Source organism: Callorhinus ursinus, unplaced genomic scaffold (genome assembly GCF_003265705.2).
Source record: "Callorhinus ursinus isolate GAN/ISIS: 27379988/994484 unplaced genomic scaffold, GSC_fseal_2.0 scaffold40, whole genome shotgun sequence".
Classification (NCBI taxonomy): Eukaryota; Metazoa; Chordata; class Mammalia; order Carnivora; family Otariidae; genus Callorhinus; species Callorhinus ursinus.
In genome coordinates, this window is record NW_027397102.1 from 10194268 (window position 1) to 10220592 (window position 26325).

The 26325-nt window shown below is 37.0% G+C and overlaps 1 protein-coding gene across 2 annotated transcripts in view; it reads right to left on the minus strand.

Annotated features, from left to right (window-relative positions):
• Positions 1-26325, minus strand: part of HDX (highly divergent homeobox) — a 315446-nt gene that overhangs the window by 160430 nt on the left and 128691 nt on the right. For both annotated transcript variants that reach the window (XM_073880879.1, XM_025852756.2), the window contains exon 4: positions 16277-16330. In XM_073880879.1, the coding sequence (XP_073736980.1) occupies positions 16277-16330 (54 nt within the window). The remainder of the gene's footprint in view (positions 1-16276; positions 16331-26325) is intronic.

The following is a 26325-nucleotide window of genomic DNA, read 5'->3' on the forward strand; positions in this document are numbered from 1 at the left end:
TGAAGTGAAATAAAGACATGGGTGCCAGATTATCTCTAGAGCAGTGACATTAGATTATTTGGTCATATAAACTGACAGAGAAGTCATGAATGATGGAGGATTGGGGACAGAAGCTAAAGAGAAGTGGAACTTGAAAGGTGTGTGTGCATGTATGTGTGTGTAAGTAGTATTGAACATGTAAATATTATAGTTCATTCTAACAACCCCTTAAACTTCAAGTACTCTAGTCAAAACTTTATTAGTCTTTCCAAATGCATTCATCCTTCTTCCTTCTTTATGTTGGTTAGTGGTATTTTCATTTACCTAGTAACCAATGTTTTTGTTTGTTTGTTGTTTTAAAGATTTTATTTATTTACTTGACAGAGCATACACAAGCAGGGGGAGCAGCAAGCAGAGGAAGAAGGAGAAGTAGGTTCCCTGCTGAGCAGAGAGCCCAAATTGGGGCTTGATCCCAGTACCCCGGGATCATGACCTGAGCTGAAGGCAGATACCCAACCAACTGAGCCACCCAGGTGCCCCCTAACTAGTCACCATTTTAAAAAATAAATTAGAAGTCACTTATGGTTTCATGCACTCATTCATTCTTTCCACATTGAATCAGGAATTACCAGGTCGAATAATTTTTCTCAGCATCTATTGTGTTCACTGCCCCATTCTAACCTCACTGTTACTACCTTCATTCAGATCCTCAACATTTCCTGCTTGGAGTATTGAAATTGTATTAGCATTGTGTTCCTAGCTTCAGTTTAACACTTTTCCAACTCTCCTAGAGGTTTATCAATTTTACTAATTTTTACCCAGAATCAGATTGTTTGTTCATTGATTTTATCTATCCCTTTCATATTTTAATTTTAATGATTTCTGCTCTTATAATTTCCTGCTTTCTGTTTGCTCTGGTTTGTTTTGTTCTCATTTTTCCAGTTTCTTGAAATACAAATTTAGATGTTCAGTTTGAGTACTTTCCTCATTTCCAATGTGAGCATGTAGCGCTGCAATAAAAATTTTAGTACTGTTTTAGCTATATCCCACATGTTTTGATATGCTATATTTTAATTTTTATGTAGTTATATGTATTTGTATTTCTTCTGTGATTTTCTCTTTGACTCATGGATTATTTAGAAGCATGTTGTTTAATTTCTATGTAATTAGTTAATGTTCATGTTGTTTTTCTGTTACTGATATCTAGTTTGATTCCAGTGTGGTCAGAGTATACAATATGTATGGTTTCAATCTTTTAAAGCTATTGAGATTTGTTTTACAGTTTTGGGTAAGGTCTATCTTGATGACCGTTCCAGGGACCTTTTAAAACTATGTGTTCTTTTCTTGTTGGGTGGAGTGTTTTATACATGTTCTATATATTTTTATTAGAATTTATTAGTTGATTGTGTTGTTCAAATCTCCTTTGTCCTTATTTTCTGTCTAGTAGCTCTATCAGTTTCTGAGAAGAGGGTGTTGAAGTATCCATCTATTTGCCTATTTGCCTATTATCTTTTCTGCTCTATTAGTTTTTGCTTCATGCATTTTGAAGATCTGTTGCTTTTGTACACTTTTAGGATTGTTAGGTCTTCCCAGTGGATATATCACTTTACATTATGTAATGAATTCTTTTTCTCCAGTATTTTTTTTTATTTTAAAGTCATTTTGTTTTGTTGATTGCTTCTTTCACTGTGCAGAAGCTTTTTCTCTTGATGAAGTCTCAATAGTTTATTTGTGCTTTTGTTTCCCTTCCCTCCAGTGATGTGTCTAGTAAAAAGTTGCTGTGGCCAAGGTCAAAGAAGTTGTTGCCTCTGTTCTCCTCTGTGATTTTGATGGTTTCCTGTGTCACACTTAAATCTTTCATCCATTTTGAATTTATTTTTCTGTATGGTGTAAGAAAGTGGTCCAGTTTCATTCTTCTGCATGTTTCTGTCTAGTTTTCCCACCAGCATTTGTTGAGGAGACTCTCTTTTTTAAATTGAGTATTCTTTCAGCTTTGTTGAAGTTTAGTTGATCATATAGTTCTGGGTCAACTTCTGACTTTTCTATTCCATTCCATTGACCTATGTGTCTGTTTTTGTACCAGTATAATACTGTCTTGATGACTACAGCTTTGTAATGTAACTTGATGCCTGAAATTGTGATGCTTCCAGGTTTGGTTTTCTTTTTCAGAATGGCTTTGGCTCTTCAGAGTCTTTTATGGTTCCATACAAATTTTAAGATTGTTTGTTCTAGCTCTGTGAAAAATGCTGGTGGTATTTTTTTTAATTTAAATTCAATTAGCCAACATATAGTAGTATATCATTAGTTCCAAAAGTAGAGGGAAGCAATCCACAAAACTAAAAGGCAGCCCATGGAATGGGAGAAGATATATGCAAATGACACACTTGATAAAGGGTTAGTATCTAAAATCTATTCAGAATTTACCAAACACAACACCCAAAAAACAACCCAGTTAAGAAACTGTCAGAAGACATGAATAGACCCTTTTCCAAAGAAGACATCCAGAAGACTAACAGACACATGAAAAGATGTTCAATATCACTCAACAGCGGGGAAATACAAATCAAAACTATGATGAGATACCACCTCACACCTGTCAGAATGGCTAAATTTAACAACTCAGGAAACAAAAGGTGTTGTCAAAGATGCATATAAAGAGGAACACTCTTGCACTGTTGGTGGGAATGCAAACTGGTGCAGGCATTAAGGAAAACAGTATGGAGGTTCCTCAAAAAGTTAAAAATAGAACTACCCTATGACCCAGCAATTGCACTACTAGGCATTTAACCAAATGATACAAAAATACAGATTCGAACGTGGACATCCACCCTGATGTTTATAGCAGCACTATCAACAATAGCCAAACTATGAAAAGAGCCCAAATGCCCATTGACTGATGGATAAAGAAGATGTGGGATGTGTGTAGATATATATTCTCAGCCATCAAAAATTACTATGAAAATTTTGATTTTACTCAACCATCAAAAAAGAATGAAATCTTGCCATAGGCAAAGAGATGGATAGAATTAGAGTGTGTTATACTAAACAAAATAAATCAGTTGGAGAAAGAAAAATACCATTTTAATTTACTCATGTGGAATTTAGGAAACAAAACAGATGACCAAATTGGTAAGGAAAAAAAGAGAGAGGGAAACAAGCCAAAAGAGACTCTTAAAGATAGAGAACAAACTGAGGGTTGATGGAGGGATGTGGGTAGGGTATGGGATAGAGGGGTGTTGGGTATTAAGAAGGTTACTTTTTATGATGAGCACTGAGTATTGTAAGGGATGAGTCACTAAATTCTACTCTGCAATCAATATTACACTATATGTTAAATAACTAGAATGTAAATAAACATTTGGACAGAAAAAAATAAAGTCCATTTTATCTGATTGCTGATTGTTTTTAAAGATTTTATTTATTTATTTGACAGAGAGAGAGACAGTGAGAGAGGAAACACAAGCAGGGGGAGTGGGAGAGGGAGAAGCAGGCTTCCAACTGAGCAGGGAGCCCGATGCGGGGCTCAATCCCAGGACCCTGGGATCATGACCTGAGGTGAAGGGAGATGCTTAACGACTGAGCCACCCAGGCGCCCCGTATTTTATCTGATGTTAACACAGCTGTTCACTCCTGGATTTTATGATTAACGTTTGCATGGTAGTATATTTTTCCCTATCTTTTGCATTTCAGTCTATATATACTACTGAATTTGAAGTGAGATGTTATAAACAGCATAAAATTGGGCTGTGTTTCTTTTACCCATCCTGCCAATATATCTAAATTTTACTTGGTATACTTTTATCTAAGATAATTATTGCTATATTAGGGCTTATGTCTGTCATTTTATTATTTTCAGTTTCTTCTGTTTTGCATTCCTGTGTTTCTTTTTTTTTTTCTTTTCTTCTTGTGTGACCTGAACATTTCTAGGTTTCTATTTTTATTTATTTTAGGTGTTTTTTAGTGTATTATTTTATATAGTTTTTGAAGTGATCGTTCTGGCTATCAAATACACATAATGTGATTTGTCATAGTGTACTGGTATCAGTAACTTACCCCTTTAATAAAGTGTGGAAACCTTACTTCTGCTTATGTTCCTTTACCTTCCCCAGTTTTAAGTACCATTGTCTTGAGTATCAGACAGATGGTACTATTACTTTTGTTTCAATCATCAAATATAATATAGAAAATTCATGAGGAGCAAGACAGGCATATTTCTGCACTTTCTGTTATTTCTTCCTCCCTACTGCCCCCAAATTCCTCTTCTATCATTTTCCTTTTGTGTGAAGAACTTCCTTTAGTCATTGTTTTGGAGTAGGCAAGCTACCAACACATTATTTTAATTCTTTTTCATCTGAAAATGTCTGTTTGTTCCTTCATTCCCTGAAGGATAGTTTTGCCAAACATACAATTATTGGCTGAAAGTTATCTTCTTCAACATGTGAAAAATACTGGCCTTCTGGTCTCCAAGGTTTCAGATAAGAAATCTACTGTCATTTGAATTGGTATTCTCCCATAAATAATGCATCATTTCTCTCTGGCAGCATTCAAGATTTTTTGTGTTGCCTTTAGTTTTCAGAAGTTTAAATTTGATGTGCCTAGGTGTGGATTTCTTTCCATCAATCTTGCTTGGAATTCACTCAGTTTCTTGAATCTGTAGGTTTATGTTAGATTTTCCCCCAAATTTGGGATGTTTTTGCCATTATTTCTTTGAATATTCTTTAAGTCCTATTCTCTATCTCCTCTTATTATAGGACTTCAATGATACAATATTGAATTTTTTGTTATTGCTCCACAGGATTTTAAGGCTCTATTATCTTTCAGTCTATACTCTCTCTAGTTCCAATTGGGTAAATTCTATCAATCTGTCCTCATGAGGTTCATTGATTCTGTTCTATCACCACTCAAATCTTGAGGAATGCTGCAGACTTATTTATTGTATTCTTCAGTCCCATAATTCTCATTTGGTTCATTTATAACGTTGATTGCTTTCTTGAGATTTTCTTTTCTTCTTTTTCATTTGTTTCAAGGTAATGTGTAATTGCATGTTAGAACAGTTTTATAATGGATGCTTTAAAATCCTTGTCAGAGAATTTCATTAACTAATTCACCTCAGTATTTGTGTCAGTTGATTGTCTTTTATCATTCAAGCTGTGATTTTCCTGGTTCTTGGTATGTTGGCTGTTTTTTTATTGTATCCTGAATACTTTGGCCATTATGTTAGGAGATTTTTAGTTTTATTTGAATCTTTTTATTTTACCAGGCAGGCACACAGGTCCTGGCCTACATTTATGGGTTGTGGTTCCAATGGTACTTTCTGGTGGTATTTTAATTCTCAAATCATTTGTAGTGTATTTTAATTTGCTTGATTTATTTGGGCTAGTTTCTCTATGTGGGAAAACAGATTTTTCATCTTTCAGGGATGAATAATGAATAACACACTTACTAAGCTGTGCACATATCGTGTCTTGATCACTTTTGCTGGTGCTAATCAAGCTCTCTGATTCTCTAAGGGGAGGAAAGAATTCGCTGACCACAGAGACAAAGAGGTTTTTGAGGGGATGGCCCAGCTGGTTGAACAGCTGCCTTCCGCTTGGGTCATGATCCCAAAGTCCTAGGATCAAGTCCCACATCTGGCTCCTTGTTCAGCAGGGAGCCTGCTTCTACTTCTGCCTGCCATTCCCCCTGCTTGTGCTCTCTCTCTGTCTCTGATGAATAAATAAATAAAATCTTTAAAAAAGAGGCTTTCCAGGGATGCCTGGGTGGCTCAGTCGTTAAGCATCTGCCTTCGGCTCAGGTCATGATCCCGGGGTCCTGGGATCGAGTCCCACATCGGACTCCTTGCTCAGTGAGGAGCCTGCTTCTCCCTCTCCTTCTACTGCTCCCCCTGCTTGTGCTCTCTCTCTGTCTCTGACAAATAAATAAATTTAAAAAATAAATAAATAAAAAAGAGGCTTCCCAGATCAAACTATGTTTTGTGGCATCTCCCTTAGTATTACTGCTTGGTATCTCCACCAAGGGAGGAAAGGTTCAGGCACAACTGAGAAGGAAAGCACTTCTCTGGTTGCCTTATTGTCACTGAGGCTTCCAATTAATCTTTTTTGCCAATGTTGCCAAGATCACTTCATGTTGTTTGGGGACCCCCATTCCATTAGTGGAAGGAATGAGCCTACCCAAGCTGTTTTCTCTTGTTATAGTAGGGGTCATAACATGTCTGGCCTGAGTTAATCGGGAGACAAAGTACCCTGTAGTCCTTCCAAGTCCTGGAGTTACTAACCAGTTGCTTCCTTTCCAACTTTTAGAGATCTCCGTTGGTGGCATCCTATATTATTTCCATGGTTTATACTTTTACTTTTGGGGGAAGAGAAAGGAAAAAGAGTTTACATAATCCTGTCCAGTACAAAATTTCCCTAGATTCAGTTTTATTATCCTTAAACCTACTACCATAAAGTAACTTGAGTTATCTTTCAAAACTCTACTCATGTCTTTTTTATAATTAAAAGCCTTTAATAGCTTCCCATCTATTGACCAGTTACATCAAAATCTCCTGAGACACTTCTTAAAATTCAGATTTATAGGTCCTACACAGACAACTGAATAAGATTCTTTGAGAAAACACAATTTTAATGAAGTTTTTTAATATATTAACATTATACAAATCACAATAATTATAGGAGGAAGTAAAAAAAAAAACAAAATAAGACTGGGGCGCCTGGGTGGCTCAGTTGGTTAAGCGACTGCCTTCGGCTCAGGTCATGATCCTGGAGTCCCGGGATCGAGTTCCGCATCAGGCTCCCTGCTCAGCAGGGAGTCTGCTTCTCCCTCTGACCCTCTTCCCTCTCATGCTCTCTATCTCTCATTCTCTCTCTCTCAAATAAATAAAATCTTTAAAAAAAAAACAAAACAAAATAAGACTGTTAAACTACTAGTAACTCATTACTTCTAAATACTGAAATGCTAGATCTTCTTGTTGGACAGACCCTTTAATTATGATATAGTGTCCCTCTACATCTTTTACTACAGTCTTTGGTTTAGAATCTAATTTGTCTGATATGAAGAATGCTACCCCAGCTATTTTTGAGGTCCATTAACGTGGTAAATTGTTCTCCATCCCCTCACTTTCAATCCTGAAGTGTCTTTAGGTTCAGAATGAGTCTCTTGTAGACTCTTGTGGACCCTGCTTTTTTATCCAATCTGATACCCTGTGTCTTTTGATTGGAACATTCAGTCCATTTACATTCAGAGTAACTATTGAAAGATATGAATTTAGTGCCATTGTATTCTCTGCAAAGTCCCTGTTTCTGTAGATTGACTCTTACTTTATGGTCTATGTTACTCTGGGTGTCTCTCTTAGCTTACAGTATCCCCCTTAACATTTCTTGCAGGATTGTCATGGTGGTCACATATTCTTTCAGTTTCTCTCTGTCCTGGAAACTCTTTATATTTCCTTCCATTCTGAATGACAGCCTTGCTGGATAATGTATTCTTGGCTGCATGTTCTTCCCATTTAGTACTTGAATATATTTTGCCAGCCCTTTCTGGCCTACTTGATTTCTAAATTCTTCAAAGTATAAGGATAGAGGGAACATACTTCAATATCAGAAAAGCCATTTATGAAAAGCCCACAACGACTATCATTCTCAATGGGGAAAAACTGAGACCTTTTCCCTTAAGGTCAAGAACACAAAAGGGATGCCCACTCTCACCACTATTGTTCAATATAGTACTAGAAGTCCTAGCAACAGCAATCAGACAACAAAAAGAAATAAAACACATTCAAATGGGTGAAGAAGAAGTCAAACTCTCACTCTTTGCAGATGACATGATACTATATGTGGAAAACCCAAAAGACTCCACCCCAAAATTGCTAGAACTCATACAACAATTCAGCAAAGTGGCAGGATACAAAACCAATGCACAGAAATCAGTTGCATTTCTGTACACTAACAATGAGACAGAAGAAAGAGAAATTAAGGAATCAATCCCATTTACAATTGAACCCAAAAACATAAGATACCTAGGAATAAACATAACCAAAGAGGCAAATGATGTGTACTCTAAAAACTACAGAACATTTGTGGAAGAATTTGAGGAAGACAAAAAAAGAGATGGAAAAACATTCCATGTTCATGGATTGGAAGAATAAATATTGCTAAGATGTCTATGCTGCCTAGAGCAATCACACATTCAATACAATCCCTATCAAAATATCATTGACATTTTTCACAGAGCTAGAACAAACAATCCTAAAATTTGTATGGAACCAGAAAAGACCCCAAATCATCAGGGGGATGTTGAAAAAGAAAACCAAAGTTGGGGGCATCACAATGCCTGACTTCAAGCTATATTACAAAGCTGTAATCATCAAGAGAGCATGGTACTGGCACAAAACAGACACATAGATCAATGGAACAGACTAGAGATCCCAGAAATGGACCCTCAATTCTATGGTCAACTAATCTTTGACAAAGCAGGAAAGAATATCCTATGGAAAAAAGTCTCTTCAATACATGGTGCTGGGAAAATTGGACAGCCACATGCAGAAGAATGAAACTGGATCATTCACTCACACTATACACAAAAATAAACTCAAAATGGATGAAAGACCCAAATGTGAGACAGGAATCCATTAAATCCTAGAGGAGAACATAGGCAGCAACCTCTTCGACCTTGGACACAGCAACTTCTTGCAAGACAAGTCTCTAAAGGCAAGGGAAACAAAAGCAAAAATGAACTATTGGGATTTCATCAAGGTAAAAAGCTTCTTCACAGCAAAGAAAACAATCAAAAAACCTAAAGGCAACCTACGGAATGGGAGAAAATATTTGCAAATGACATATCAGATAAAAGGCTGGTATCCAAGATCCGTAAAGAACTTATGAAACTCAAACCCAAAAAACAAAGAATCCAGTCAAGAAATGGGCAGAAGACATGAACAGAAACTTCTCCAAAGAAGACATACAAATGGCTAACAGACCCATTAAAAAACGCTCCACATCACTTATCACCAAGGAAATACAAATCAAAGCCACAATGAGATACCCCATTACACCAGTTAGAAGGGCTAAAATTAACAAGACAGGGACCAACAAATATTGGTGAGGATGTGGAGAAAGGGGAACCCTATTACACTGTTGGTGGGAATGCAAACTGGTACAGCCCCTCTGGAAAACACTATGGAGGTTCCTCAAGACATTAAAAATAGAGCTACCCTATGACCCAGCAATTGCACTACTGGGTAGATACAAATGTAGTGAAAAGAAGGGGCAAATGCACCCCAATGTTCATAGCAACAATGTCCACAATAGCCATACTGTGGAAGGAGCCAAGATATCCTTCAACAGATGAATGGATAAAGAAGATGTGGTTCATATATACAATGGAATATTACTCTCAGCCATCAGAAGAGATGAATATCTACCATTTACATCGACATAGATTGAACTGCAGGGAATTATGTTAAGTGAAATAGGTCAATCAGAGAAAGACCATTATTGTATGGTTTCACTCATGTGGAACATAAGGAATAATGCAAAAGACTATAGGGGAAGGGAGGGAAAACTGAATGGGAAGAAATCAGAGAGGCAGAAAAACCATATGAGACTCTTGACTCTGAGAAACAAATAGGGTTGCAGAAAGGGAGGGATTGGGGAGATGGGGTAACTGGGTGATGGGCATTAAGGAGCGTAGGTGATGTGATGAGTAATGGGTGTTATATGCAACTAAAGCATCGTTAAACATTATAACAAAAACTAATGATGTACTATATGTTGGATAATTAAATTTAAAGAAAAAAGCATACTTAGGGTTTTATGAGGAAAGATGGGGGAGGAGTAGGGGACCCTATTTCAACTGGTCCCTGGAATTGAGCTGGATATCTACCAGACCACTCTGAGCACCCATGAAATCAACCTGAGATGTAAGAAGATCTGGATCTCTACAAACAGAATATCGCAGGCAGTTGTTTCGAGGTACAAAGCAGGGAGCTGTGATTCCGTGGGCAGATATCGGAGGATAAATGGCAGCGGGAGGGAGCCTGGCCGTGGGGATCTTACACTGCCAGTGAGCAACAGCCTCGTGTGCTGGGGATGGGGAAGACTCGCAGACCCGTAGCGGCAGGGAAAGGAATTTAGGGCAGCTCCCGGGACATAAACCTGGAGCCGTGGGGTCGCATGTGTAAACTGGGAGCAGCTGGTGGTTTTAGAAGCACATAGGGCAGGACTGGAGGCAGGACTGGGAGCACTGCGAAGGGGCGCATAACCCAGAACGCTGCAGTTTATAGCAGCATGGACAGAAATGGAGAGAGTGTGGCCTGGAGAGCTCACTGAACAAAGGACTGGGATCTCTCTGCTCTGAGGCAGAGGGTTGGAAATGGTCTTTTCTGCTCTGACTCGCGGAAGAGACACGGAAAGCCGCCAGGGAAAGCCACCAGAGAACAAAAGCCCACAAAACTGATTCCCACTGAGCCCATCCCCCACCACAGGGGGGCAGGGCAACTCCGCCCAAACAGGGTTGCCTGAGTAACAGCACCGGAGGACCCTCCCCCAGAACACAGGCTGGGAAAACAAGAGGCCAGCAACCCTAAGGTCCCTAGAAAACAGGTACATCTTGCTTGGGTTCCGGACAATAATTTGGACTTTATACATTCCCTCAAACACCCATCAACAGAATGACTAGGAAGAGGAATGCCCAAAATAGAAAAGACTCAGATATTATGATTTATGCTGCAGATTTACAAATGGATGTAGATATAACCAAGATGTCGGAGATGGAATTCAGGCTAGCAATTGTGACAAAAATGGTTAAAATGAAGAAATCAATTAATGGCAACATAGAGTCTCTAAGGGCAGAAATGAAAGCTGAATTGGCAGAACTTAAAAAAGCTATCAATGAGATCCAATCCAATCTAGATAATCAAACAGCTAGGGTAAGTGAGGCAGAAGAACGAATAAGCATCCTGGAAGACAATTTAATAGATAAAAAGGGAAAAGAGGAAGCCAGGGAAAAACAACTCAGAATCCATGAAAATAGAATCAGAGAAATAAGGGACACCATGAAGCATTCCAATGTCAGAACAATTGGAATCCTGGAGGGAGTGGAGCGAGAGAGAGGACAAGAAGATGTATTTGATCAAATCGTAGCTGAGAACCTCCCTAGTCTGGGGAATGAAACAAATACTCACATCCTAGAGGCAGAGAAGACCCCTCCCAAGATCAAGGAAAACAGGCCAACACCCCGGCATGTAATAGTAAAACTTGCAAATCTTAGAACCAAGGAAACAAACTTAAGGGCAGTTAGGGGTAAGAGATTCCTTACTTACAGAGGGAAGAATATCAGAATAACATCAGACTTATCCACAGAGACCTGGCAAGCCAGAAAGGCCTGGCAAGACAGATTCAGGGTATTAATGAAAAGAACATGCAGCCAAGAATACTTTATCTGGCAAGGCTGTCCTTTAGAATGAATGGAGAGATGCAGAGCTTCCACGACCGACAGAAAATGAAAGAATATGTGACCACTGAGCCAGCACTTCAAGAAATATTAAGGGGGCTTCTATAAAAGGAGAAAGACCCCAAGAGTGATATACAACAGAAATTTACAAGGACAATCTATAAAAGCAATGTCTACACAGGCAACATGATGACAATTAATTCATATCTTTCAGTAATCACTCTCAACGTGAATGGCCTAAATGCTCCCATAAAACGGTACAGGGTTGCCAATTGGATAAAAAGACAGGTCCCATCCATACGCTGCCTACATGAGACTCATTCTGAACCTAAAGATACATCCAGACTCAAAGTGAAGGGTTGGAGATCAATCTTCCATGCCAACGGACCTCAGAAGAAAGCTGGGGTAGCAATTCTTATATCAGACAAATTAGATTTTAAACTAAAGTTTGTAATTAGAGACACAGAAGGACACTATATCATTCTTCAAGGGTCTATCCACCAAAAATATCTAACAATTGTAAATATCTATGCCCCCAACATGGGAGCAGCCATCTACATAAGCCAACTGTTCACCAAAATAAAGAGTCATATTGATAACAATACATTAATTGTAGGAGACCTCAATACTCCACTCTCAGCAATGGACAGATCATCTCAGCAGAAAATCAACAAGGAAACAAGAGCTTTCAATGATACACTGGACCAGATGGACCTCATAGATATATACAGAATGTTCCACCCTAAAACAACAGAATACTCATTCTTCTGGGGCACACATGGAACTTTCTCCAGAATAGACCACATACTGGGTCACAAATCAGGTCTCAAATGATACCAAAAATTGAGATTATTCCCTGAATATTCTCAGATCACAATGCTTTAAAACTGGAACTCAATCACAAGGAAAAATTTGGCAGAAATTCAAACACTTGGAAGCTAAAGACCACTCTGCCCAAGAATGTTTGGGTCAACCAGGAAATCAAAGATGACCTTAAACAATTCATGGAAATCAATGAGAATGAAAACACATTGGTCCAAAACCTATGGGATACTGCAAAGGCGGTCCTAAGGGGGAAATACATAGCCATCCAAGCCTCACTCAAAAAAAATAGAAAAATCCCAAATTCACCAACTAACTCTACATCTTAAAGAACTAGAGAAAAAGCAACAAACGATGCCTAAGCCATGCATTAGAAGAGAAATAATTAAAATTAGAGCCGAGATCAATGAATTAGAAACCAGAAATACAGTAGATCAGATCAACAAAACTACAAGCTGGTTCTTTGAAAGAATTAATAAGACCAATAAACCACTGGCCAGACTTATCCAAAAGAAAAGAGAAAGGACCCAAATTAATAAAATTTTGAATGAAAGGGGAGAGATCACGACTAACACCAAGGAAGTAGAAACAATTCTTAGAAATTATTATCAACAACTACATGCCAATAAACTGAGCAATCTGGATGAAATGGAGGCCTTCCTGGAAACCTATAAACCCCCAAGACTGAAATAGCTAGAAATTGACAACCTGAATAGGCCAATAACCAGGAACGAGTTTGAAGCAGTGATCAAAAACCTCCCAAAAAACAAAAGTCCAGGGCCTGATGGATTCCCTGGACAATTCTACCAAACATTCAAAGAAGAAATAATACCTATTCTACTGAAGCTGTTTCAAAAAATAGAAACAGAAAGAAAACTTCCAAACTCATTCTATGAGGCCAGCATTACCTTAATCCCCAAACCAGGCAAAGACCACATCAAAAAGGAGAATTTCTGACCGATATCCCTGATGAATACGGATTTCAAAATCCTCAACAAAATCCTAGCTAATAGGATCCAAAAATATATTAAAAGGATCATCCACCACGACCAAGTGGGATTTATCCCTGGGATGCAAGGGTGGTTCAACATTCGCAATCAATGTGATAGAACACATTAATAAGAGGAGGGTGAAGAAGCATATGGTCCTCTCAATTGATGCAGAAAAAGCACTTGACAAAATACAAAATCCTTTCCTGATTACAACTCTTCAGAGTATAGGAATAGAGGGAACATTCCTCAAGTTCATGAAATCCATCTATGAAAAACCCACAGCGAATATCATCCTCAATGGGGAAAACCTGAAAGCCTTTCCCTTAAGATTAGGAACACGTCAAGGATGCCCACTCTCACCACTATTGTTCAACATAGTACTAGAAGTCCTAGCAACAGCATTCAGACAACAAAAAGAAATAAAGGTATTCAAATTGGCAAAGAACAAGTCAAACTCTCTCTTTTTGCAGATGACATGATACTTTATGTGGAAAACCCAAAAGACTCCATCCCCAAATTACTAGAACTCATACAGCAATTCAGTAATGTGGCAGGATACAAAATCAATGCACAGAAATCAGTTGCTTTCTTATACACTAACAATGCAACTGTAAAAAGCGAAATTAGAGAAACGATTCCATTTACAATAGCACCAAAAACCATAAGATACCTCGGAATAAACCTAACCAAAGAGGTAAAGGATCTATACTCTAGAAACTACAAAACACTCATGAAAGAAATTGAAGAAGACACAAAAAGATGGAAGAACATTCCATGCTCATGCATTGGAAAAATAAACTGTTAAAATGTCTATGCTACCCAGAGCAATCTACACCTTCAATGCCATCCCGATCAAAATTCCAATGACATTTTTCAAAGTGCTGGAACAAACAATCCTAAAATTTGTATGGAATCAGAAAAGACCCCAAATCGCCAAGGAAATGTTGAAATAGAAAAACAAAGCTGGGGGCATCACGTTGCCCGATTTCAAGCTCTATTACAAAGCTGTGATCACCAAGACAGCATGGTACTGGCACAAAAACAGACATATAGACCAATGGAACAGAATAGAGAACCCAGATATGGACCCTCAACTCTATGGTCAAATAATCTTTGACGAAGCAGGAAAAAATATGCAATGGAAAAAAGACAGTCTCTTCAGTAAATGGAGCTGGGAAAATTGGACAGCCACATGCAGAAGAATGAAGCTCAACCATTCTCTAACACCATACACAAAGATAAACTCAAAATGGAAGAAAGAACTCAATGTGAGACAGGAATCCATCAAAATCTTAGAAGAGAACATAGGCAGTAACCTCTTTGACATCGCCCACAGCAACTTCTTTCAAGATACATCTCCAAAAGCTAGTGAAACAAAAGCAAAAATGAACTTTTGGGACTTCATCAAGATAAAAAGCTTCTGCACAGCAGAGGAAACAGTCAACAAAACAAAGAGGCAACCCACAGAATGGGAGAGGATATTTGCAAATAACACTACAGATAAAGGGCTGGTATCCAAGATCTATAACTTCTCAAACTCAACACCCCAAAAATAAATAATTAAGTCAAAAAATGGGCAGAAGATATGAACAGACACTTGTCTGAAGAAGACATACAAATGGCTAATAGACACATGAAAAAATGTTCATCATCATTAGCCATCAGGGAAATTCAAATATAAACCACATTGAGATACCACCTTACACCAGTTAGAATGGCAAAAATGGACAGGGAAAGAAACAACAATTGGTGGAGAGGTTGTGGAGAAAGGGGAACCCTCTTATATTGTTGGTGGGAATGCAAGTTGGTACAGCCACTTTGGAAAACAGTGTGGAGGTTCCTCAAAAATTTAAAAATGGAGCTACCCTATGACCCAGCAATTGCACTCCTGGGTATTTACCCCAAAGACCCAGATGTAGTGAAAAGAAGGGCCATAGTGCACCCCAATGTTCATAGAAGCAATGTCTGCAATAGCCAAACTGTGGAAAGAGCCAAGATGCCCTTCAACAGATGAATGGATAAAGAAGATATGGTTCATATATACAATGGAATATGACTGAGCCATCAGAAAGGATGAATACCCAACTTTTATATCAACATGGATGAGACTGGAGGAGATTATGCTAAGTGAAATAAGTCAAGCAGAGAAAGTCAATTATCATATGGTTTCACTTATTTGTGGAATCTAAGGAATAGCATGGAGGACATTAGGAAAAGGAAGGGAAAAATGAAGGGAGGGAAATCGGAGGGAGAGATGAACCATGAGAGACTGTGGACACTGAGAAACAAACAATGTTTTATAGGGGAGGGGGGAGGGGGGATTGGATAGCCCGGAGATGGGTATTAAGGAGGGCATGTACTGCATGAAGCACTGGGCATTATATGAAAACAATGGATCGTGGATCACCACATCAAAAAGTAATGATGTATTGTATGGTGACTAACATAACATAATAAAATTTAAAAAAAGCATATTGAGTGTGAAGACTTTTACAACCATAAAAAATAAATACTGAAATGCACTAAATAGTAATGTAAATTTCTTAATTTTGATTGAGATATTTATATCAATCATGACCCAATTATATGATGAAATTAACTAGGATAATTAGGTATAAAACATTATGGTATTTTATTATCTTTTCATTGAAGTATAATTAATATATAGTGCTATATTAGTTTCAGGTTTATAATATAATGATTCAACAATTCTATACATTATTCAATGCTCATTATGATGAGTGTATTTCTTAATCCCCTCTATTTCACCTATTGCATTAATTACCTTTGATTGCTTTTATAACTGCAAAAACCTGCTCAAAGATTAGATGGTGTACTGATTACATTTTATTTAAGGTTATATTGGTAATATATATAAATATTATGACCTCAGAATATGTCCTTTGAGATAATGCAGTCTTATTAAGGTTCAATTTTGTCAACTTTACAAATATCATAACAATTTTCTCAGTGGCATTCTTATTAACAACACAGGGGAAAACCCCTCTTTTTGCTTTAAATAAAAGATTACTTACTGCTCTTTTTCTTGAACACCCTGTAATCCAAGGCACAGTAAGGTTTCCTGAAATCTGTGGAAACAACAAATGGAATTTCAGTAAGGTATGCATTGACACTAGGAATAATGATCAACAGCAAAAAATTCATACAAGATGTCAAGATAGTACTGCCTTCAGAGCATATTCCCCACATAGACAATGCCATTTCCTTATTGAACACAACAGATATAAAGGGCCTTCCTTTAAAAGTGGTGCAGTTCCCCTGGAAATTCAAGAAAATTTCTGGGCATTGTTGGGGTCTGGAAATATGGTTTATAATTCTGTGGACAAGAAAATTTGTATAGGGTAGCCTGGGTGACTCAGTTGGTTAAGCATCTCCTTTCAGCTCAGGACATGATCCTGAGGTCCTAGGATCAAGCCCTGCTTCAGGCTCCCTGCTTCTCCCTCTCCCTCTGCCCCTCCCCCCTCACTTGTGCTCTCTCTGAAATAAATAAAATCTTAAAAAAAATTTATAATAAAAAATTCAGTACTCTGTAGAATACATAAGCTACAATAATTAACTTATTAACTACAGTCATCATGCTATATATTAGTTCTCTAGAGAGCCTACGTAACTGCAAGTTCCCTTTTAAGCAGAAACTACTAAGATAGTCAGCAACACCTTATTTCATCAGCATTTGCACACAAGGAGATAAGTGCTACTCCAGTTGGATTCTGGGGACTGTTTACAGAGACCAAGGTGGTCCTGTGAGCTACAGTACAGGGTAGCCTAGATGTAACCATACTTTTTCCTGGGATTCACAAGTTTTGGGGAATACTCCAAATTCTCCTCTTGCCCTCTCCTTCCCTCCCAAACACATACTTCCTGAGAGATTGACAAGTCAAATCAGCCTTGCTAAATTGTGATGCTCAGAATATGATATTCAATTGAACATTTTTTGTTTTTGAAAAAATTACATTTAGTGACAACATGATTTAGTATTATGTTACTGAAAAAGAGTGATAATCACTCAATGCAAATAGTAAAGTAATATCCTTAATTATGCAAAATTCAGGTAAATTATTACTGTCCCTGGCCACTAGATCTGAAATTTTATTTCGAGTTCAAAATATACCACCATGCTAGGGATAGGCTAAGAAAAATTAATGATATAAACTCCAAATAATACTTTTAAGGAAAAAAATAAAAATAATTTTACTTGAGTTAAAAATCCCATTACAGTAACATGGCAATAAACTGTAATGCTTGAGGATCATGAAAACTTTTGAGTAATTGATTTTTAAAACATGGTAAACTAAAAAAATAAATAAATAAATATAAAATGGTAAACTAAGTAATAATGAAATTTCTATGGAAAAAATTCTTCAAAACCTATACTTTCTTTTTTTTTTTTAACCTATACTTTCTTGTCCTCCCATCAGTACTTGGTATATAATATAATGTTTGTAAAGTAACTTGGTTGCTAGCTGGATGAAAGAGCTAAGACTACTACAATAATCACATAATATATGAAAAAATAGAGATATCCAACTATTTTGGATTATCTGTGCACATGCTCCCACCCTTTAGTTAGGATAATTTAAAACTGGTTATATAAAGTTGTTAAAGAAAACATGTTAAACCAAACTGCACCCCCCATAAACCAGTATGTACTAAAAAGTTGCATATAAAATAAAAAAATGATACATACAATATACATGGTAATTGAATGTTTTTAAAATTGGGCATTACACATATTAAGAATATAAAATGTGGTTTTCTGGGGTGCGTGGGTAGTTTAGTCAGTTAAGTGACTCTTGATTTCGGCTCAGGTCACGATCTCTGGGTCATGGAATTAAGCCCCACATCAGGTTCCACACTCAGGGCAGGCTGCTTGAGATTCTCTCCCTCTGACCCTCCCCCCACTCAAGCTCGCTCTCTCTCTAAATTAATTAATTAATTTTTTTAAAAATGTGGTTTTCTGCTTAAGTCAATTGTATGCAACCAAGAAAACAGAAAACTGTAAGCACATTCACATACAAATATTATCAATTACACGTGCATTGGGAAGAGATGAAATTTCACAATTTTGTTTTATAATTCTGTGACACCAGTTACACAATACTCAAATGCTATATTCAACAACCTTCTCCTGTTTACTTCAAATCTTTTTTCAGTCCCTTATGTTTCTGGTAAAATTCAGGAAAGGCAACCACAGCAGCTGAACTTGTATACTTTTTTAATAATAATACTGTATAAACATATTTTCTTCAAATTTGGGAAGTTTTGTTTGGTCAATAGTGATGACTTGGTTTCTCCCTCACCAGAAACTATAAAAATAGTATTTCAAATGAGCAGCATAGGCCGCCGCCGCCGCCGCCGCCGCCGCCGCCGCCGCCGCCGCCACCGCCACCGCCACCGCCACCGCCGGCCCATGACTGAGCCCCGCCGCCGCCGGCCAAGGAATGGGCTCCGGGCTCTGGTAGGAAGCGCAGGGAGCGGGGGGCGCTTTTAAAACACCGATCTGGGTTTTTTTAAAACCTCCTTTGAAAAAATAATGGCAAACTCGACGGGGAAGGTGCCTCCGGACGAGCGGAGAAAGGGACTCGCTTTCCTGGACGAGCTGCGGCAGTTCCACCACAGCAGAGGGTCGCCTTTTAAAAAAATCCCTGCGGTGGGTGGGAAGGAGCTGGATCTTCACGGTCTCTTCACCAGAGTCACTACCTTAGGCGGATTCGCGAAGGTTTCTGAGAAGAATCAGTGGGGAGAAATTGTTGAAGAGTTCAACTTTCCCAGAAGTTGTTCTAACGCTGCCTTTGCTTTAAAACAGTATTACTTGCGTTCCTTTCTTGGCCTGTACATCTCCATTTCTTCCACAGATGGTTATTACTAGAATATCCCTATCAGTATAAAAAGATAAGATAGAGACATACCGAGAGAGGGAACACAAGCAGGGGGAGTGGGAGAGGGAGAAGCAGGCTTCCCGCCAAGCAGGGAGCCCGATGTGGGGCTCCATCCCAGGACTCTGGGATCATGACCTGAGCCGAAGAGAGATGCTTGACGACTGAGCCACCCAGGTGCCCTTAACTTGATATTCTTTATGACAAAGGAATTTATGATTTTATTTGACCACTTAGTCGTCTTTTAACTTAAAATTCTTGTTTGAATCAGCAGCACCCCCAAAAGCAAGTAACTGCCCTTTATTTCCCCTGTTGTCCATCATTCTAACTAGAGGCTTTAAAAAAAAAAACAGGATATTTATATTTAAATTTGTTTTTTAAATTTGTACAAGGCTCTCTAAAGAATTACAGCAGAATTATTGGTCACATTGTTTTATGGAATAGTAATACTTTTATTGAAATATGGTGGTAGTTCTGTTAAAAATTTGTATTTACTTCAGTTCTTTAACTTTAAAAACTGAGAAGTCATATCATGAATTTCGATGTTAGGAAAAGCTGTTTAGAAGTAAATATTGGTTTAAGGACCACGCTTACTGGAGTTAAAAATGGGGATGTTAGCATTAAAGATTATCTTCAAATATTTTATGGCTTGAAGTTAAAAGCATAATTTTTATGAAAAGCAAATGTGAATTTGAAATAAATTTAAATAACATGGTTAGTAGAGTTTATTCATAGTAGAACCAAGGAAAATAGGCAGATTGATTCTGTTTATTCAGAAGTGCACAAAGATGCATATATGCTGATTGATACTGTATTGGTTACCTATCATAAAATTTATTGATGCTTTCACTTGGAATTAAAACCTTTGGGGGACCTAGAATAAAGAGATGGTTTAGAGCAAATGTCACTCTCAGTAATGTTCAGATTATCAATGAATTTCATTAAGTTTTCCAAGAATTGTGTTACTAATATCAGAGTCTAATATATACTTTTCTGTTTCAAAATATAAAGAAGTGTCATTTGTGCCTGGATACTTTTTGCATATTCATTATATTGTGAGTGGAAGTTAATTCATTTCTGTAAGATATATACCCTGTTGATTAAGTACGTTGCAGTAACATAGCTAACAAGGGCTCCACTTCAGTTGAGGGGAATTAAAGGGCACATGAATTTACCAATTCAAACTTACCATAACTGTATTTGTGTAATTTGGATTTTAAAAAAGTAATTAAAAATAAGTTTTCCTTAAAAAAAAAATCAAATGAGCAGCATAATATGCTTATCATTTAAATGATATTTAAATTCCAAACACATTTTTCAACACCCTGGTTTGGAAAACTGCAAAATTAATTGACAAAGAGACAAGACTGATTTAACAAATATATTTGAATTTACACATCCAAATGAGTACTGTATGTTTCAAAGTAGAAAACTTAGGAAGCTATAAAGTCATTACAATGATGTTGCCATTGTTGAAAATATTTTGGGAACTTTTCTTTTGGAGTTGGCAGTTCATAACACCCAGAGACTCTGTCTCATTATTTCATATTCCCTTTAACTGAAAATATAAAAGCCCAAATTCAACATCAATATTATTCACTAAGTGTAGCTCAGAATAAATTCTATTTTCCAAAATCAAATTCTCCCTCAAATGATGAAGATTTGCTACCAATAAAAGCATTTTACAAAATCTCACAGGCCCTTAAAGGCATTGTAAAAGAACTTCAATAACTTTTTGACAAATTAAACATTACTGAGATAAAATTAGATAACTTTCCAAAGTAACTAATTGAATTCTGTTCAAATATTTATCAGGCATCTCTTCTAAAGTAGGTGCTGTTTTAGGTGCTATAGGAAATAAACAAGATGTGTAAAACATAATTTCCTGGAGGGCATGAATTATGATATAAGAGGGAAAGATAAGAAAGGAACATGAATGACTTTAATATAAGAATATTATGATAAGTGTCATAAGAAAGGAACAACAAATGAAAGGAGTTCAAGATATGGCAAAATTACATCAAACTTGAAGATTTATATTTCAGCTGAACCTTAAAAAAATGAGCAGAATTTTGATAGAAATAACAAAAGCATTACAAGGGAAAAGAATGGCATGAGCACAGTGGAATAAAAGGATGAGATGTGTCTGGGCATGGTCAGTTCAACTAGAACTCAAAATGGAATTGGGGTTACTTTGTGGAGGCCATGAATACCAAAGTACATTTACGTCTAATTCAGTGGAAAATAGGGAACCATTGAAAGTTTTTAAGAAAATGAGTTGTATGGTCAGAATGTATTTTTACACATTAAGATGACTGATTTGACTCTATGTGTATCATAAATTGAATAAGTGTGGTAACTTATTTTTTTTTTTAGTATGGAAACTTACAATAGTTTAGGCAAAAGGCAATCCAGGCTTGGAACAAAGTTAGGGGAGGTAGTAATTCAGAAGAGGAATATAAAAGACAGGTCTTGTGCATGACATTGAAGAGAACTAAACAGTTTGGAAATTACTGGAATAGTTTTTTTTATGGCCCTCATAAGACTGCCTCTCCAAATGGCTGGCCTGCTCAAACAAATAGAGAGTTGGAGAGTCACAATTTTGGATGTGAATGCAAGAAGTGCCTCATGTTGGAAATCTGCTTCTCATGGTTAAAAGTGGATACACCAAAGGAAGTAATACACTTATTTGGATGTAAACCAGAGTCACATCATATGGAGAATTAAGGTTTGTGAACCAAACTATACAATACATACCTTTCTCATGGAAAATTATATTTAACATAGGTACTATATATCAGAATATTAATTATACATTATATGTATACATATTACTGTACATGAGTATACATTCACAGGAAAGCATGTATATAGTTACTTTTATAGATGATTTAAGGGATTTTAAAAACAATTTTTACTACATTTCATTTTACAAAATTTAGACCCTACATATGACCCTACATATGACTCTGCTATAAATTTCTTTTAGACTATGAGATTCTTAAGGGCAAGGTATCATGTTTAAAACAATTTAGTATAATTATTTGTATATAGTCACAGATGAATATATACAAAAAAAGCATTTATTTGATTTTAAAATCTTTCTGTTATAAATACAATTCTAAGGGCACCTGGGTGGCTCAGTCAGTTAAGCATCCAACTCTTGATTTCGGCTCAGGTCATGATCTCAGGGTTGTGAGATTAAGCCCCACATCAGGCTCCATGAGCCTGCTTCAGATTCTCTCCTTATCCCTCTATGCCATCTCCCTCTTTTTCCTTCTCTCTCTCTAAAAAAAGAAAAAAAAAGACAATTCTACACATATGCTGGATATTCTATTTAAAAATGGATTAACTGAAATAATCAGACAATAACCATATCTATCAGCAAAATTTAGCAATAACAAATTCATAAACCAATATTTTAGCTTTCCGCCAGTTGTTCTGATATCAGTTGAACAATAAAACCTATCAATCATTCTGCTTTAATCAGCAGAGCTTCCCAGATGTTTTAAAATTATAAGGTATAGAATGTAGAAGACACTGCTAGGCATGTGGTAGGCGATCAGTAAATATATGCTGATTGATTGATTGATTGAATTAACATGCACCATCACTATACACTAGCTTCACTTGCTAAAATTCAACAAAAGGCCAAGAGTGGAAATGTACTAAAGACCATTACATGGGGGTAGGCATTTGGGAGGAGGGAAAAACTAACTTCTGGTAGAGAACAATTGTGTTCTGGAGCAAAGAAGAAAAGATGTACTGGCTTATTTAAAAAATCTTCCCCCTCATCTCTCTACCAAGTCTGGAAAAGCTTTCAGAAATAAAATAGGCAGTATCTACTGCAGAGGGAGTCCAGCAGGCAGAAGGCCATTCCCTTTGGGGTGTGAACCTACACTAATGAATGACCTATCTGTTCTCTGCCAGCCTGATGTGGGCAAACCCACAGGCTGTCCTGTTCACGAGAGAAGATTTCCTATAAATTGGATTAGCGGGGTATGCACGGAATGCTGGGGAGAAAGAAGACAGAACTTAATCCAGCTTTGTTGTGGTGTCAATCATTTAAAAAGAAAGGTGCAAAATTACCTCGGTCCAAGCTTTCGGGGGAGAGTGATAAATGTCTTTCCCTTGATAACGTTTCCAGCATTCAATAAAACAGAAAGAAGGAGTGCATTATCCTCCTAAGGATCTATTTAATGCCGGGTGAAATTTCTCCCCGGAAATGAATTTCTGCTACTGTTAAGTGGGTCGAGGGGACATGTAGTAAAAGCTGTACCTGTGAGCGATTATCCGGGGTGATTCTTAGTAATCAAGGATAACCAAGGAGGATCACGGGTGCATGAACTCTGTGTTGGGAGGGTGGGGATCAGTGTGTGTGGCTTTTAAGGGCATGCAGTCATCCTAAGCTATGCTTTCAGAGACACTGAAATCTGAATTTCATATAATTTTTATGTGCCATAAATGTACTTGTCTTTTTTTTCATTTTTTCCCTCAGTTATTTAAAAATGTAAAAAAAAAAAAAATGCTAGTTGGAGACAGACCAAAACAGGTGGTGGCTAGATTGGGCAGGCATCACTCCCTGCTGTACATAGTTAAACATCAGGAAGATACTAAGTAGACCGAGTAAGATTAAGAAATAAATGTTTCCTCAGTAAAAAAAAAAAAAAAAAAAAAAGAAAAGAAAAAAAAAGAAATAAGTTTTACAAATTGGAATTCCAATACTACAACTTTTGCCCAAGCAACTAACATCTTATTTAAGCATATGAATTTTTCTTCTATTAAGTGATAAAAGTTTTATGTTTAGAAAATATTACCAGCCTGAAAATTTCTTGCAATCAAAAACCAAGAGGCTATTTGGGATTTGTTTTTTTTCCTACATAATTTTGGTAAATTTCATAAAGCACAAGAGACTAAAATCAGGGCAACTCAAATTCCAAATGTTTCGATGAAATTATAAAAAGTACTCAGATATAACATAACTAAAAATTTCACCATACTGATTCTGGAGATACTGTTTGTGAAAAATAATGGAAAGATATTAGGAAAATAATATAAATTAATATGTGGAATGATTACTTCTGGTCCAATGGCCTTGGGAAGTATACAATTACAAATCTGGATACCCTGAAATTATACTCTAACATATTTTAAAATATTATCTCAATTTTACTCATATAAAAAAATTATAAATTATAAAAAAATATAAATTCTTTACTAACTTCAGAAAACAGTCAAATGGTAGCTTTAAGTTATAAATATACAACTGAAATGAAATGTTTTATTACAGGTATATTCAGAGACCAGTTCCTTAAACAACAGGAAAAGATTTATAGCTCTTATCAAAATACAATCCTTGCTAGTTTGGACCAGGGTTCTTAATATGAATCATGATTCCAAGTCTTTGCTTTGCCCAAGGTTCCTTGTTAAACCAAAAGATAGGCATTTAAAAGAAATCAAACTCTCTGGATGTTTTTTGCAATAACACTATATGGACTGCTACATTCACTTGTAATTTAAAAAACAAACAACAGAGATGCCAGCAAGATAAATAACTAAGCAGCTCTGGAGTCTCATCCCCTATGGAAATATTTTTTTTTTTTTAAAGATTTTATTTATTCATGAGAGACAGAGAGAGAGAGAGAGAGAGAGGGGCAGAGGGAGAAGCAGGCTCCCAAGGAGCAGGGAGCCTGATATGGGACTCGATCCCAGGACTCTGGGATCATGACCTGAGCTGAAGGCAGATGCTTAACCATCTGAGCCACCCAGGCGCCCCCCCTATGGAAATATTAAAAACTAGAGACTGATAAGAATAACATTATTGTAGCTTTAGAAATCAAAGATCTACAGCAATCAGGCAGTCAAAAAATATTCTACACTGCAAATGGTAGGAAGTTTCACGGCATTTTTACTTGATCTTGTCATACTCCCTTTCTGTTGCAGCAGAACATAGCTCAGGGAAAGCGCTGGCCTGGTCTCCAGTTCTCTTATGTGAACCAGAGAACAGAACAGACTGAATTTATAGCATTCTAACCTGAATTTGGGCTGCCTGAGGGATTAATCTCTTTAGCACCTAACTTGGAGCTCAGATAGCTAAAAGTGGCATGGATCACATTTCAGTCTAGGGGAAATAGTAGGAAGCAGCAAGCAAGACTCAAGAAAACTGCAAGGTCACCACAGACCTGCATATAGACCTGGAGAAAAAGATTACCGATTGAGGATTATAATAGACCAACCAAGGGCTCTAGGAGAAGCAGAAGTGATACTCTTTGGGAAATTAAGACCTTTAATAGGATAATCAGTAGAAAGCATGTACAGGACCAGGGGAGACACATGCCCAGGAAAAGGCCTGCAAAGACCTTAAGCCTTTATACCAGGCAAATTAGTGACGGTCTTGAGCTGCACAGACCCAGACTGCAAGAACTGTGGACAGTTATTTTTCAAATGTTCAATTAAAATAAAACACACAATATATACAATGAAACAGGAAAAAATTGTCCCTTCAAAGGAAAAACTCTAAAGAATATATCCCTGAAAAAAATGACATCAGACTTACTAGACAAATATGTTAAAACAACTATCTTAAATATGCTCAGAGAGCTGAAGGAAAACATGGACAAAGAACTAAGGGATAACAGGAAGAAGGTATATGAACAAAATGAGAATATCATCAAAGAAATAGAAATTATAAAAAGAATCAAACAGGAATTTTGGAAATGACAAGTGCAACAATTGAATTGAAAATTTAACTGAAAAAGTTTAACAGACGATGGGAAGAGGTAGAAGAAAGAATCAGTGGACTTGAAGGAAAGTAATTTGATATTATCAAGTTTGAGGACTAAAAACTAAAAAGAATGAAAAAAAATAAACAGGGCCTAAGAAACTTATGGGAAATTAAGAAGCGGACCAATACATGTATTATAGAAGTCCTGAAAGGATAAGAATAAGAGAAAAAGGCAGAGAAATGATTTGAATAAATAATAGATGAAAACTTCCCAAATCTGAGGAAAGTCATTGACATATAAATCCATGAAGCTCGGGTGCCTGGGTGGCTCAGTTGGTTAAGCGACTGCCTTCGGCTCAGGTCATAATCCTAGAGTCCCTGGATCGAGTCCCACATCAGGCTCCCTGCTCAGCAGGGAGTCTGCTTCTCCCTCTGACCTTCCCCCCTCTCATGTGCTCTCTCT